This window comes from Sclerotinia sclerotiorum, genomic scaffold, assembly GCF_000146945.2.
Source record: "Sclerotinia sclerotiorum 1980 UF-70 scaffold_1 genomic scaffold, whole genome shotgun sequence".
NCBI lineage: Eukaryota > Fungi > Ascomycota > Leotiomycetes > Helotiales > Sclerotiniaceae > Sclerotinia > Sclerotinia sclerotiorum.
In genome coordinates, this window is record NW_001820835.1 from 518,645 (window position 1) to 534,656 (window position 16,012).

The 16,012-nt window shown below is 43.5% G+C and overlaps 5 protein-coding genes across 5 annotated transcripts; 3 read left to right on the forward strand and 2 right to left on the reverse strand.

Moving 5' to 3' along the window:
- Nucleotides 1–507: 507 nt before the first annotated feature.
- Nucleotides 508–2,181, forward strand: SS1G_00198 (hypothetical protein; the record flags this gene model as incomplete). The annotated part of the gene is made up of 7 exons (XM_001598062.1): nt 508–939; nt 1,000–1,255; nt 1,308–1,519; nt 1,591–1,622; nt 1,674–1,834; nt 1,887–2,091; nt 2,169–2,181. 7 exons carry the CDS (start codon nt 508–510, stop codon nt 2,179–2,181), a joined length of 1,311 nt encoding a protein of 436 aa, XP_001598112.1.
- Nucleotides 2,182–3,379: 1,198 nt separating this feature from the next.
- SS1G_00199 (hypothetical protein) lies at nt 3,380–5,173 on the reverse strand (the record flags this gene model as incomplete). Its single annotated transcript, XM_001598063.1, has 2 exons — nt 3,380–4,388; nt 4,437–5,173. 2 exons carry the CDS (start codon nt 5,171–5,173, stop codon nt 3,380–3,382), a joined length of 1,746 nt encoding a protein of 581 aa, XP_001598113.1.
- A 577-nt stretch (nt 5,174–5,750) lies between these two features.
- Nucleotides 5,751–5,939, forward strand: SS1G_00200 (predicted protein; the record flags this gene model as incomplete). The annotated part of the gene is made up of 2 exons (XM_001598064.1): nt 5,751–5,846; nt 5,898–5,939. 2 exons carry the CDS (start codon nt 5,751–5,753, stop codon nt 5,937–5,939), a joined length of 138 nt encoding a protein of 45 aa, XP_001598114.1.
- A 288-nt stretch (nt 5,940–6,227) lies between these two features.
- Nucleotides 6,228–12,865, reverse strand: SS1G_00201 (hypothetical protein; the record flags this gene model as incomplete). Its single annotated transcript, XM_001598065.1, has 15 exons — nt 6,228–6,308; nt 6,360–6,476; nt 6,531–6,638; nt 6,802–6,948; nt 6,999–7,203; nt 7,272–7,632; nt 7,940–7,967; nt 8,417–8,532; nt 8,586–10,919; nt 10,965–11,096; nt 11,146–11,212; nt 11,306–11,404; nt 11,453–11,595; nt 11,844–12,051; nt 12,155–12,865. 15 exons carry the CDS (start codon nt 12,863–12,865, stop codon nt 6,228–6,230), a joined length of 4,857 nt encoding a protein of 1,618 aa, XP_001598115.1.
- A 445-nt stretch (nt 12,866–13,310) lies between these two features.
- On the forward strand, nt 13,311–14,740 carry SS1G_00202 (hypothetical protein; the record flags this gene model as incomplete). The annotated part of the gene is made up of 5 exons (XM_001598066.1): nt 13,311–13,351; nt 13,423–13,502; nt 13,565–14,269; nt 14,323–14,642; nt 14,690–14,740. 5 exons carry the CDS (start codon nt 13,311–13,313, stop codon nt 14,738–14,740), a joined length of 1,197 nt encoding a protein of 398 aa, XP_001598116.1.
- Nucleotides 14,741–16,012: the final 1,272 nt, after the last annotated feature.

Sequence of the window (16,012 nt, forward strand, 5' to 3'; positions counted from 1 at the left end):
CAACCTCCTCCACCGCCGCATCGTACACTCGTATTCGCAGCCTCGTTGTGATCATAGTCACAGTCAGCAAAACGACGATTCATTCATCCATTCGATCCTTCCTTTCCTTCCCTTTCCTTTTCCCTCATTCACTTACTCACAATCATTTCATATTCTTCCAGTTTCATATTTCCCGTGATTAATCAAAAGTTACTGTACATAAAGTTTATCTAATTACTATTCCACTCCTTCATTAATATTGCGTACGACCGACCCTTGTCCATATACTTCTTCGACGTTCTCAGCCACAACGACAATCCTCCTCTTTGTAACCCTTTCTTTCTCTGTTAGTAAAACAAATCGATGAGCGCAAGCCAAAAATGCCAGAGGTACAAGAAACCCTTTGTCCTTGTCCCTTTTGTGGCTACCAAACAGAAAGCGAATATCAAATAATGGTTTGTTAATCTTCCCGAATACTGCATTTCATTGAAATAGAAATACGGTTTACTGATGAGATCAAAGTTACACATGGAAACTTTGCATGCTGAGGGAGAATCACCATTTGTAGCCAAAGATAGTGCAAGTGTTATCGCAATGGTTGATCAAGAAGATGTTAACTACGCTGATTGTCCGGTTGATGGCTGTGGTGAAATGGTGTTGTTTGATGAGCTTGAAAGTCATGTCGAGATGCATGGAGAAGAGGATGGTAATATGGAATCAGATACTCCCGCATCAGAATCTTCTAGGAATGGGACCAAGAAAGGTGTTAGTAAAGATGCTAGTTTTGGTACGAAACTCTCACATGCACTTCGAAATATTGACGATGGGCATGATTACGAAATACGAGAACCACCGCCAGCACAAGTCTCGCAAAGGGCGTGGAAGGATATCTTGAAAATGCCTGATATTTCTCTGAAGTCCCAACCCAAAACTCCTGTCAAGGGCCCAAGACAATTAGGGGTAGGTTCTTACTTTCTCAATGTTTCCATGTCACATGATATTGATCTCAATTATAAACAGAAAGCAGAGCTTGGTCCTCATGCTCATGAGAAGCAAATGCCACAATGGCTTGTAAAATTACTGCAATCAGATGGCCAGTATAAGACGATCAATAGAATTAATGCAGATGGACAATTGCGGAGGGTCAAATATTGCCCAAATCAGGCAGAGGGTATCATCCCCGTACTCGCTCAGCTCCTCGATCAGGATCGTTCAGTAAGTTATGCTTACCTGTGTGACCCGGCTGTTCTCCATGTTTCAAAACTTCTGAGAGAGGGTATGACCTCCCTCCCTCCTTGACGGATTTCTCCTGTTAACCAGATGTTTAGGGGGTTTCTGTGGCTACAGAAACATTCAAATGATGTCTTCATACATTATTAGATCTCAGTTTCCTGGTCACAACGTCTTCAATGATTGTGTTCCAACAATATTTGATATTCAAGACTATATTGAGAACGCTTGGGATCAAGGAATTAATTCTCAAGGTCGAATAGAAACTGGTGGAATTCGTGGAACGAGGAAGTACATCGGAACTCCTGATGTGAGAATACCCCCTAACTCCCGCTTTTTTATACTTGGATATCATGTCAGTTAATTAACATGAATAAATAGGCTCAAGCGATGTTTTGCTCCCTAGGAATCCCGTATGCTTTTTATGACCCTTCACTTTCACCTTGTACTAACTACATTCTCAGATGTGATACTGCGGCCTTGAAAACCAGAAAAGATAAAGGGGAAGGTCCAGCGGCTAATCTCTTGTATCAAAAAGTGGAGGAATACTTTCTCGACAATTGTGTTGATTTCGAATCTAAAGTCCGAGAGACCTCTCTCCCTCCAATATACTTTCAACATCCAGGTAGATCCTCAACCTCTCTCTTGTGGGTGCCTATCTAATTGCTACATGCCAGGCCACTCGATGACGATTATTGGATTCGAAAAACAAACTGATGGCACCAAAAATCTTCTCGTTTTCGATCCTATGTTTCATGATGCGTCAAAAGTCGTCAAATTTGTGGGCGGAACAGTTCACCATAAACATCCTGGTGATCTATTAAAAGCATACAGGCGTGGTAACAGATACTTGAAGAGGTACAATGAATTTGAACTTCTAAAGTATGTTACCCCTTTTCAAACCCTATGTAGGTGAACGGGGAACTAACGCATCGTAGGTTAATTCCACAATCGCATAGAAAACCGAATTGATGCTGGGTAGTTTTATGGAGCCAGATATGTTAATTTTTAATTTTCACTGGCTGGTGAATATGGTATGGAGTTTGGATGTATTAGAAAGGGCATGATAATTCGTAGGCATGGCATCACGGCGCACAATTTGACAAGGGAACCGGCACACTTTGTAAAATTAAAATAGCGTTACTATCAACCACAAGGGTTTCCTTACATTGTATGTGGTAGCTCTTCCTTTTTTTAACCTCAATACAAGTGTCCCTCACACAAGAAGTTCTTTCGTTCAACGTAATACAAACAAAGATATACTTACCTTCCTACCTTCCTACCTGCCTGCCTTACCTCACTCGCTACATTTCTAGGAGCGCTTCCGATAGATAAAGACGGAGATATAAAGGAGATTGGAGTGAAAGTGAAAGTAAGGCGGGGTTGAAGTACAAAAGATCGAGTCTACTGGATATACATACATATCTAAGATAGGTAAGATTAAGATCTTCCTTTCAAATAATCTTACCTCTAACAAAACAGGTGATAATTTGCTACTAGGGGAGTGAGTTTCATATTTCTTTCTCCAATAAATTTTTATTTTTATTTTTTTTAAAAGAATTTAAAAATTAAAAGAACAAAGACCAATTTTCATCATGAATCTTTGAACTTCCAAGTTTATTTAATATGCTATGATAGATGTGTGTGTGTGTACAATAATACAAAAAAGCGAAGTAGGTATCCATAGTAAAGCATGCGCAACGCAACCATCATGCCTTTCCATTAAAAAAGTTCAGCTTCTTCTGGTCCAAATCACGGGTTCTTCTCCTTTTTCATTGAGTCTTCCTGGATGGAAGAAACCCCTTTCCATTGACCCATCCTCCTATATTGATTACAAAGTCATGTTTCCCATCCGAGAAATGTAGGTATTGAGAAAATTTATAGGCTTGGCTGTTGAATAAATTGCTAAACAACCAGCGGCCAACCCTCCTTCTTTTCGATGATATTTTGAAGATCCCTCCTCCTTTCCCAAATGCTGTAAAAATTCATTGAAACGACAAACGCCAATTTGGTACAGCCAAAGCCAAAAGCTACCCACGCCAATCCCTTTGACTCCACTCCTTATGAATGAGCAACCGAATATCTGAAGATAAATATCCCCGCCGTCACGAACCCCAAAGCACGCTAAATGTAAAGATAATAATGTAACAACGCACCTAGAAAGGTGTCATCAACGACGATGGGAATAAGGATCTCCTATAGGTTCGCGTTCTCTATATCGATCCCTCCCACGATCATTAATGGGGCTGCGGGTACGACTTCGGCTATCACGGGAACCTCGACTGTCGTATTCGTGCCTGGCTCCATTACTGTGTCTTGGTCGGTCGTCTCGGCGGTCATCTCGTGGTAAACGGTCGGCCCCTGGTGGGCGGTCGTCTCTTGGTCGCCGGTTCATGTTATAACTTGGAATGTATGTGTCGATATTCCCACCACCTCCTGCTCTACTCCGAGGAAGGGGCGCGTGATCACGATCGCGATGGCCGCGACCATCTAAATCTTGGGATCTGGATCGGTGACCATGTTGGTCTGATCTTCCACCATCATAAGCGAAATCTGTAGGTGGTGGTCGCGGTGGTAAACCTCGATCATCTCGTCTCCACGCTGGTTTGCGGTCATCGTATTGTGGAGGTGGTGGACCACTGTTTCTGTAGCCACCGTGAGGAGGAGGGGGAGGGTAGCGACCGTTTTGGTGACCCCGATGACTGACGTAATTATCATATCCTGGTCCACTCCCGTTCCGCTCCCATTGGTCTGGCCCCATGCCCACATCGCCTCCTTTGGGAGGTGGTGGGGCCTGTTTTTGTCCCCGGTGCTGCTTTGAATCAAACTCATGTGATGATTCCAGAATTGGGATCTCGTGTGGTTTCATAGGTAAAGGCGTGTTTCGGAAGTATGGATGCTTTAACGCATCGATTGCGTTGGTACGCTTCCTCCAATCGAGTTTCAGCAGTTCCTGCAATAAAGAGATAGCACCAGAGCCTTGTTCTCTGAATCTCTGAGCTAGTGTCGAAGGGCGCGGTGGGCTAAAATTCAGACCTTGAGCTTTGGGGAGTGACCTCCACCCTGGCATGTTTTCCTCATTGGGAGTGCCACACAAATCGAAAATAAGCTTAAGCTGCTGCTCCTCGCTCTCGCCTTGAAGGATTGGCTTTCCGAGGAACATCTCGCCAAAAACACAACTGCGAATATTTAGTCAGCCATTCAAATATAAGGAAGTTAAAACGTACCCGACTCCCCAAATATCGATCGCTGGAGTGTAGTTTTGCAGTTCTAAAAACAGCTCTGGAGGACGGTACCATCTTGTAACAACTACAACAGTATAATGCGCCTTTGCTTCTCCATTACCCTTCCCTGCAACTGGTACAGGCTCGTTATAGTGTCGCGCCAGGCCAAAATCTGCAATTTGAAGTATGCCTTTGTTGTTGATCAAAATGTTTGCGGCTTTGATGTCCCGGTGAAGGATGTTGTGATCGTGAATGTACCGCATACCCTCAAGCAATTGCAGCATATAACACTTAATTTGCGGTTCCGTAAAGTGGATGTTCGGGTTCTTCAGAAGACCTGATAAGTCATGGTCGAAATATGGAGTGACCATGTACATAATAGCTTTCTTCTTCTTATCGGTATTTTTTTGCGGGTGCTCGACGGCCATCTCCTCCAAATTCAAGACATTTGGGTGCAAAAGAGCTTTGAGAGTCTTGATCTCGCGAAGGGCTGTAATTGGAAACCCATCCTTCTCGTTGATCATCAGGATCTTTTTTAGAGCAACAACCATACCTGTCTTTCTAGACTTGGCTTTGTGTACTTCCCCAAATGTACCCTCTCCAATTTTCCCCATAACCTCATAATCTGTGATTCTTGAGCAGCCGCGGAACGTGTTCTGTGGCCGAGTATGTTGCCGTGCATATTCTGGGCTATGAATGCCATTGGTAGCTGCCGGCACTGGTCGTGATGGGGTCGCCATTCTGACAGAATGCGTATATGCAAGGAGAGATTCTTGTTTCGTGCGCGTAGGTTATCGAGTATGCGATCGTGCGTGCAGCTGTAAATTTCGAGACTTTCCGCCGTGTAAAAAAATGACGTTTGTCTCAGAGAGAGCCTTCGATAGAAATGTAAATATTTGGAAACTAAGCTTTTATTTCAGGGCTCGTGGTGCGAGGTTAAACTAGGTCTTAACAGCATTGTAACCCTTCCTTAAGACAATAAGAAACAAGAAATTGGTTGGGGAGAGAATAGGGTCGTCGAATCTATAAAGTACATAATACAGAAAGTGAATTAATTAAGTACAAAGGTTCAAGGTTATGGGGCGAGCAGCTTTCTGTATGGTGTCCTTATATTACAGGCCACAGCTTACTACTTGGTTCTCGGGCCGGACCCCAAAAGTTGCGAATGGGCGACTTTGGAACCCATACGGCACATTAAACACTCACTTCTGAACAACACAAGCCATCGATCACCGTTAGTCTCCAATACTCTATTTCAAGTAGTAGCAAATCTGTTCTTGGTATATACGTAGCCGTACTAACCATTTCATTAGCACAATGGCACAACCACCTCCAGGACCCGGAGGACTCTACAGAGCTCCACCTCTATATCGATTTGCTGGTACAGCATTGGGAGCAAGCATGTGGTTTTTCGTATGTACTCCTAAATCCTGATACCACTACTGCATGCTAACTTATATACAGCTGATGTATCGTGCGAAGAAAGATGGTATTGCTGCCCTTTGAGTTTAGACGGACAGTACGCATACTGACACAACTTAGGTCCTGCCTTGTTGGGCTGGAAGCACCCTTGGGATCACTGAACGACTAAATGAGGAGGGGATATGGCGGTAATTGGGATCCATCAATCTACTGCGAGGACTTGACATTCAGAAGATACCACCCAAGGCAGTTTGGAATCACAATACCGATAGTGGGCCAAGACCTGTACATACGGAAGGAAATATCATTGGGCATTGGAGTTGAAATTGAATCAATTATACGCAGTCTATGGGTTCTACAGTGTCTATGTTATTACGCAGAGATGGGCTTCTCAAATAAGTAGTGGGATACACCCCAGGTGTCTCCACCTTCATACGCGAACAACTCGGCGCACTGTTATTAAATTAGTATAAAAACTACGAAGAGATGGGGGAAGCAACTTACTGCCAGGTAGAAAATTTGCCAGCGGTAATACCACATTGCGGTATCTTTCTCGCCATATGTTTCTGTTAGGTGGGGCCAAATCTCTTGCTTGCTAGCTACCATCTTTGACAGCCAATCCTACATGATTTATTAGCGAGGAACAGACAAGTCTAAACTAACCAATGTACATACCTCGCAAGTCTTTGCGTAATGTTGGCCATTCACCCACCATTGCCTCTCAAGTTTGAGATCTTTCTGAAAGAATAACAACAGATCCGCAGATGGCATGGTACCTCCAGACTACAAAATCAACGAGTCAGTGATTGCTGCTAAAGTGGGAGGGTTTTGCTCTAGGGCACGATCAAGAAAAAACGCCGAAGACAGGAAAAAGGATACATTAGATGTAACACCAAAATGCACTTTGAATCGAAGGATTGTCATGTGGAGAATGTATTATACTTACGAAAAAATGTGTGCTCATCCATCCCTCCTCAAAGTCGTAAGGTGTAGTCTTGTGAGCAAAGATATGGACAAACAGTTTCCCCCCTGGCTTCAAGGCTCTTCCAATTTTTGCCATCAGTAGCTCATAGTTCTTCATATGCTCAAAAAGCTTCCCCTTGTTAGCCACTGACTTAAATGAATTCTTTACATGTGACTTACCTCGATGGATACAACTCGGTCAAAACTATCTTTCTCGAATTCGTAATCCACCACGTTCCCGGTGATCACTGTCAGATTTTGGAAACCCTTCTCCTTGGCTTTCCCATCAATGTAGAGCTTCTGGGTTCTCGAGTTCGAGAACGCCGTGATCTTCGAATTTGGGAAAACTTCCGCAAAATACAATGCTCCTGAACCCCAACCACATCTAAAATATATTAGCCTTCCCCATCCCCTTTCCATGATTCTTGTTTCTAGAACTCAGAAGCGACTCACCCAAGATCCAGGATACTCATTCCATCCTCCAACCCAGCCTTTTTCACATAAGTCTCCAACATTTCCACTTCCGCCTGACCCAAAGTTTCACTCCCCTTAGGATACAAACAACAACTATACTTCATTCTTGGCCCTAGACACGCAGCAAGAACACCAGTTCCGACTTCATAATGCTGTTCATTGGCAGCAGCCGTCTCAATGGCAATCGGACGACTACGCAGAAGCTCTACGTAGCTCATTTTACGCTCATACGCTTCTTCTAATGAGGTACTCTTTATAAGGTCAATACGCTCACGCAATTGGCGACGGATACCAAGGCGGATTACAGCATTTGGGAGATATCCTCCGTCGAGGATCCAGTCTGGGAGAATGTCAGTTGCCACTGTGATGCAAGGTCTTGAAAGGACGTAGATTAGATTTACCGTAATTCATAATTGGTAGCTCAAAAAAGGATTGAAAATTTGGAGAATTAACAGGTAATTTCTATACAGTAAATTATCTTAAGAAACTAAAGAAACTAAAAGGTAAACTTCTTTAGAGGTTGAGGAATGCTACATATAGAGTTTAGAAGAGCTCATCAAAGCGCGGGGGTGGGTGCGCAATATCATCATTTAATCATCATTCGAAAGATACTCCGGTGCCCGTAGCTCCTCTGTTAGCTTCCAAACTAGGACCCGTACCTGCGCTTGCACCTGCCTAGCAGACTAACCTTTCTAATTTATAAGTAGCACGTAGCACGTCTCCAAGAATCGAATAAGTTGTGAATTTCAAGACTGCTAAAATATAATTTACTCGATGAAACTAATGTTCCAAGTAGATTCAATATTTCAATGAGATTCGACAAGATACAGCATTTCTGCCATTGTCGTCAGACCGCACTGCTAGTTTGCGAACCATCTATTACCTAGCTTGTCTATATATACATATTGTTACACTGTTTCTTATTTGTACACACACCGCAATCATTACTGCAGTGAACTTAAGCGCATCTCCTCCAACACCAATTTGTAGGTCTTTCTCTGCTTAGGCTTCCGGGTGATTGACGTCTTTAAAATCCCCAAATACTTTCCAAGCTTTGGTAGCAAATAGTTTTCAGAGGACCATGCCAGGAAAATATATCCAACTGCTAGGACCAGGATAAATACCTCAAAGTCCCAACTCATTTCAGTCAACTGCATAAAATTCGCCAACCATTGAGACGGATCAAAGAGCATATATAACGAGAACAGCAATGCCACGACAATTGTGACGACAAATGGTACTGGGTCAGTGTTAGTTATTGAGAACAGTAGAGGAAGATCTGTAAATACTTACGGTTATGTGCCATGGATTGACGGAATGGCTTCCCCACACTTAGGACGATTCCGGAAAGAATGTATTCAAAGCAAGATACCAAAAATAGTGTAGTGTTTTCCGAATTTTCAATGTTGGATTTGTCCTTATCAAGATGAGGGGGAATGAACCAAGGCTGTCGTCTCACTGCTTGAAATGCAACGGCTTGAATAAGGATGCAAATGGCTATTTGACCCAAGAGTGGTGTTAACACCTTTCTTGACACGAGGTTGGCTGTGGGGCGTTTCTGGCATAGGATAGGAAAAGGTCCAGTCCATCCCATGAAAATAGCGATAGGCAGAATGAGTATTAAATCGATGAAGAGAAATTGAAAGTCCCCAAGATTTGATGCAGATGCATATAGAAAGCTCACGGACGTGAATTGGATGGCCGAGTAGAGACTCATGTACTTGAAACAGCTGAAACTGGTCACCAAAGCTGCTCTACCCTCACGTATAACTTCAGGAACGCAGGTAATGTCGAACACCCTGCTAGTGAATGGCGCAGCGACTGAAGCTTCTGCTTCAGATAATGATATGCCAACATCTGCGGCTTTTAAAGCACCACAGTCGTTCGCACCGTCACCACAAAATCCGCAACAGTAGTCGATACTCTGGAGTTTCTCCACTAGCTCATGCTTCTCGTCAGGCGACATCCGCGCAAATACTTGACCACAGACTAACATTCTTTGAAGAACGCTTGTGGGCGCAAAATCCACAATCCAGCGGAAGACATCTCCGCTCACAGCTAAAGAGTAATTCCTCAGATTAGATATATCATAAGGTAACGAGGCGTCGCCTTCCACCGGCGGAGGAAGTGGCGTTAGAGTTTGGTCGTCGAGTCTATATATGCTATTGTCAATACTCTCCCATGATAATCGAGCTTTTGGGTCTAGCGAGTTCCCTTCTATAAAGTGAGGCACGAAACAGTGAGCGGTCTTGTCGATGAGATTGCATTCCCTGGCGACGCTAATGGCCGTCAAGATATTGTCGCCTGTACACATGACTTTTCTAATACCAGCTTCAGTCAACTCATCCAATACACCGGCTGTGCTTGGCTTAAGCTTGTTCTCAAAGATAATGAACCCAATAAAGTTCAACTCCGATTCAGTGTCTTCACGGCTCATTTTCTGCATCTTCACCCAGTTAATCTTCTTGATGTGTTTCGTAGCACAGGCAATGACGCGAAAGCCTCTATGGGTATAATAAGCGAGAAGATCTTCGTAGTCACTAGGGAAGCTTTCCGCTTTGCAAATGTCTTTCATGCATTCAGGGGCACCCTTTACATAAACATCACACCCTTGAGACCCAAACTTCCGAGCGATCACACTGGCTCGGCGAAGCTGGGAGACAAACTCGAAAGATTTGAGAACACCAAGTTCGATAGGAGATTTATTGGCGTTATCTTGATCATCCAAATCGTATTCCATGCCCGCCGGAGGTCGGGCGATTGAAGGTGACAATCCTCCAGACTCCTCATCATCGGTGTCGCCAGAGTTGTGCTGCCCTTCCTCAAAAGACCAACCAGTAAAGTCAAACATTTTTAGATCCAATGGATCACCCATCAGTTCATCATCAACAACTCGAAGGGAATGGCATGTCGCCATCGTGTAAAGAATGGCTTTATGGATGTTGTAGTCGACTGTAGGATCGCGTTCATAAGCCGCGCCGGGCAACAGTGATGGCGCATCGGTGAGAATATCACTGAATCTATTTGCCGGCTGGTGTACAGCTCTAATACCAAGAACATCCAGACCATCCTCGGTTAACGTTCCAGTCTTGTCGAAACATACAATGTCGAGCTTTCCACCCACATTTACTCTTTGAGGACTGATACAAAATATCTGCTTCTTCCTAAGGCGTCCCAGGGCGAAATTGGTTCCAATTGTAAGTGTGGCGGGCAGAGCTGGCGGAACGACAATTGTTATCAGATCCAGGGCTCTGACAACAATTAAGTGCCATGCCAAGTTCAGATGAACAAAGTTGATGAATGATGCAACAAATCCTAGCATTGCAATGCCGCCCATGACGGATATGTACCGGAACGAATCTCTGTAAAACTTGAATCCTGAAGGCTTTGGGAAGAGCATGGATCTAACCAATGCACCTTTCGTGGTATTGAAGCCGGTCCTGACAGCCATGGCGAGCCCAACTGCCTCGCCATCATTATCATCATGAGGACGACGTGCCCTGATAATTTTAGTCCCACAAAACAAGAAGTGTTTCGCGAGCTCAGGGGCCACAGATGAAGCAGAAAGGTTAAGGAGCCGCAAAGATTCATCGGTAGCTGGAACTTTGGACACAGGGACGGATTCGCCTAAAGAAGTCAGAAATGTGTTACTCCGAGCTTTGTAAAACTTACCAGTGAGCATGCTTTCATTGACAATGCAATCACCAGCGAGCAGTAGACTATCACAGGGAAACTGTCCTAAGGCCGGATCCGTAACCTCGTAGATGTCTCCTGGAACAAGTTCGCTCGATGGAACATAGCGCCCTGAAAAAGTTAATTGATGTTTGTAGGGGAGAAAAACTACATAACCCACAGAATGAATTACGTAAGACACGAACGTCACATTCGAATCGTGATATTTCTCTCAATCGTTTCATTGTCTTTGGTAAAAATCATTAGCATACAAAATACAATAATGGTCTGTCGGGCGTACTCACTGATCTGGTCTCAAGAAGTGTAGTAGTGATACTCACCGCGGATATGACGAATATACACGCAGCATAGTAATAGTACTGATCCATTGACCATAAAATAAGACTGGCCACTTGAAAGACATAAAATGGATGGAAAGCCTAAAACATTTAGTAAGTTTTCTCTTCACATAAGAGAATGTAAAATACCTCATCTACAAGAAGTTGAGGAACGGTCTTCTGCCTGATGTCAATCATGTTATTCCCAAAGACTAGCTCTCTGTTCTCCTTCTCCTCTCCACTAATTCCAGAACGAATGGACTTCACATCTGTCCATGCCGGGTCCTTCCAGCCTGTAAAGTTCCGGTTAGTATGATTCAGCTATGATCGTGTGAGAATACGCTCCACACGAAGTAGCCTATGGTTTTCAATAGTCCGGGCTGCAATACAACGACGGGTCGTTGAACCGGTTTGAAGGTTCATTTAGAATGCCAAACTATGTTCCAAACGATTCCCAGCTTCCCAATCGTTCAAAACTCCAAGTTTGGTCCTTCACCCTGATTATTGAAACTCGGGGGAAAGAAATGAAAATAATACTCACTATTACATAGGACGAACCTATCTTTCAAAGGATTGAATGAGAACCGCATATAGCGGTAGTCAAGAATACGTAGATTGTCCAAAATGGGGTCGTCGTCATAATCGTAAGACATGGAATACTTTTTTTGGGAAAGGCCAAAGACTGTAGACAGAGACCGTCCGTATTCTTTTGACTCGACATCCTGTACAACAAATTCTCCCCATTGGTTCTACACACACAAACGAAGTCAGCACGACTGTGGCTATAGTCTAAGGGGGCACATGAGTAGTTTGGAAAGAATATTGGAATTTGAATGTACGATTGTTACTGACTTCAATGACTACCCAAGCACATTCTCTCAATGGTGATGGCATACCAATGATACGGACTTGCCAGCGCGGTAACCATCGTAACAAAAGATAACCAAGACCAAAGGAAAGGATACAAATGGCTAAGTATAACGCAAACCCAGATGTACTAGTTCGAAAACCTGCCACTACTATAGTAAGGTCCTCTGTAATGATGTATATTTTTTGGTTTGTTCGATGACCTTGCCCAAGGTTACTTCCATCCGTTCTTGCACTATCGCTGCGCAATAATCGATCATGCACGGAACTTCTGGATTCCACAGTTGATATCCTTCTCAAAGCCAATTCAGCAGCTTCCAAATCCGAATCTTCCTCTTGGTATTGGACATCGTCTTCCTCGTCTATTATCGCACTGTCATCTTCGTCCTCGGCACTTCGTGAAAGCTCCTCGTCATCGTCGTTTGGTTGATAGTATGTGAAACTTGCTGAAGAATCTGCTCGCGACCGCCGATGCGCGAAGGATGCAATACTAGAAGGAACTGATTCAGAAATGGCACCCGAAAACATTTCATCATGTGCCATCTCGACATCATCCATGAAGCTGGCCGTCGACACATTGGAATCTCTTCTGTAAAGTGTATGATAATTTGTTCCTCCTCTTTGACTGTGGTTTGCGATGGAGCTGCTTCGCCGCGGCCGGTAGCCTGCAGCGGCAGAACCATTGGACTCTGCCATTCTAAATTGATAGTAAAAGAAATACACCTCGAACGTATCACCAAATAATTATGAAAGTGAAATATACATTACAGGTGAAGCCAAAATGTTGGCAACCAACTTGTGGAAAATTACAACTTTCGTAGCGCGGCGCGAGTTCACCGGGCAGTACAAGTATCGGTAAGGGTAGCTCGTATCGTAGCTTTGCCCGGCCGATGATTAATAAATAAGCTTAACCTCAGGTTTACAAGTTTTCGCCCCGCCTTATCGGTTATTTTGGTAAGTCGTAGCCCGCAATCACAATCTGAACAAATCTTAGACGCTAAGGTCCAACAACTTCTTAACCTCCACCTCAAGAACTTTTTCCCAAAAGAACATCGCCACGAGAACAAAATCTCTTACAATCCAAGAGATATCTTCATTCTTTTATTGAGTTCCTCAAAGCAACTTGAAATCATACGACAAGATGTCGGACATTCCAAAGAAAAATAATCCTCAAACGGCCCCGTAAGTTTCAACACAGACATTCCGAAGGCAACAAAAAATTCCATTTACAATGTTGACAATTTATTTTCCAGTACTCCTCAAAACACCCCAATGAATAACGCTCCTATTTCATCGCATGCTCAGCAACCTGGTGTTGGCACGATTAAGGAAGGTATGTTGTTACTCCGTCCTACACCGAGTTTTCTAAGCCAATGACTGACATTTATCTCGCAGAGGAGTTTGAACGCGCTGCAGCAGCCTCTCTCTTCGCACAAAACCCAAAACTTGTCCAGATGATCCATGGAAAGCTTGGCAGTCTTGTTGGCCGTTCATCTGGTTACATCGAGTCCCTCCCTACACCCGTTCGTCGTCGCGTTGCCGGTCTTAAGGGCGTTCAAAAAGAACATTCGAAGTTAGAAGCCGAGTTCCAGGAAGAGGTCTTGGAGCTTGAGAAGAAGTACTTCGCCAAGTTCACCCCTCTGTACCAGAAGCGAGCCAAGATCGTTAACGGCGAGGTCGAGCCCACTGAGGAGGAGATTAAATCTGGTGAGGAAGAGGATGAAGAGCACGATGCAGAACAAGCCGAGAAGGTCGATGAATCCGCCGAGAAGATTGCTGGTATTCCAGAATTCTGGTTGTCCGCAATGAAGAACCAAGTTTCGCTTGCCGAAATGATCACAGACAGAGATGAGGCCGCACTCAAGGACTTGACCGATATACAAATGGAATACCTCGACAAGCCCGGTTTCCGCTTAATTTTCCAATTCGCCGACAACGAGTTCTTCACCAACAAGACAATCACCAAGACTTACTTCTACCAAAACGAGAGCGGTTATGGTGGAGACTTCATCTATGACCATGCTGAAGGTGACAAAATTAATTGGAAGGATGGCAAGGACTTGACTGTTCGTGTTGAGAGCAAAAAGCAACGCAACAAGAGTAAGTTTGCTATTGGCTTTACGATGTTTGGAGTTTGCTAATCATTACTCTAGACACAAAGCAGACCCGTGTTGTCAAGAAGACTGTCCCAACAGAGTCCTTCTTTAACTTCTTCTCCCCACCCAAGGCACCTACAGAAGATGACGATGATGACACAGCCTCGGATATTGAGGAGCGCCTCGAGCTCGACTATCAGTTGGGCGAGGACATTAAGGAGAAGCTTATTCCACGTGCAATCGACTGGTTCACTGGAGAGGCTCTTCAATTCGAGGAATTGGATGATGATATGGAGGAGGGTGATTTCGAGGATGAAGACGATGAAGAAGATATGAGTGAAGACCGTGATGATGATGATGATGAGTCAGACGACGATGTAAGTTGTTGATGACTATTTTATCTACAGGAACTAACATAAATTAGGATGATGCCGCAAAACCCAAGCAGGAGGCCGCTGAATGTAAGCAAAGTTAGATGGAATTTTGGTGTTTATCGATATCTTCACTCCCTTGACTACCTTTGAAGGACGTTCTTGGCCTATAAGTACCTCCGAAGTGCCCTTGGCACACAAAGTCGTTCTGGAAGAACAGTCCGCAATTGCATAGGTGTTTTTCCCAACTGCATTTTGTTACCGGTATTTTACTCGCTTCTATTAGAATAGCCTAATTGCTTAAGAAGCTTACACCCCTTCCATACTCTCGATCTCTATTTTCTGTTAGCACAATGGAGTATGTAGATTTCTTCCCGAGAAAAGTCAAATGACGATTATGATTCCATTCAATTGCATATCCATTTTTGTATGTGAGAACAGAATAAACAGAAAGAGGCTGGTAAGGCAATGTTCTCCACCACGCATCACATCACCTCTTGGAATCTTTTGAACATGTGAATTCCCATCAAATAATTTTGCCCCGCGTCAACAAAACACTCGGAAAATGAAAAATTTTGCTAGGTTCTTTGTTCCCCCTTGACTCCAATCTTAAGCCCTTTGAATTTAGAAATTTTATCGGTGGCTCACGCACCCACGAGATGGCATACCAAAATCCAATATACTTCCTAGTAGATACCTCCCCTAGCTAGGCTTTACAGCACTCTTCAATAATGGTTTAATTCGGATTTGACGAGCAGACGATTCTTGGGATGCGAGACTCAACCTGGAAATCAAGAAAGTTTTAGAGACGTCGTTGGGGAAATTTTCAATGTGAAGAGTGTTGCAATTGTTTTGAAGTCTTAATGAATGATCTTTATGTCCGATTCAGATTCGATGCTTGGGATTACCTATATTCAAGAATGAGGTTTATTAAGGCCTTCTTATCTAGGTACCTAATATAGGTATGTATATATAGGTACTTCAGGACTTTTTGTTTCATACCTTACTATCCTTAATTTGTAACTATTATTTATGTTTTTTTTTCTGAGTTTTAGTATGTCTGTAAATGGATTACATTAAAGTAGTCAGAAACTAAACTCCCTTCAAGTATGCATCTCTCCTAAACCTTTAAATTGGATGCTGCTAACTGTATCAGCTCATCTGTTTTCTGAGGATATTGATGTAATGTTGCTACTGTATTTGCCTAGTGCTTATTTACGGCCACGTTGGGACACTTATGCGATGGTTGGTAGTTATTTCGTCTTTAAAACCGGTACAACAGGTTGGCTCAAACACCTCGCAGTGTTGATAGCCAGATCGCTGACTATTCTTAAAGCATATTTGTAACTTCACTTTTCCCTACTGCTGTTATCATC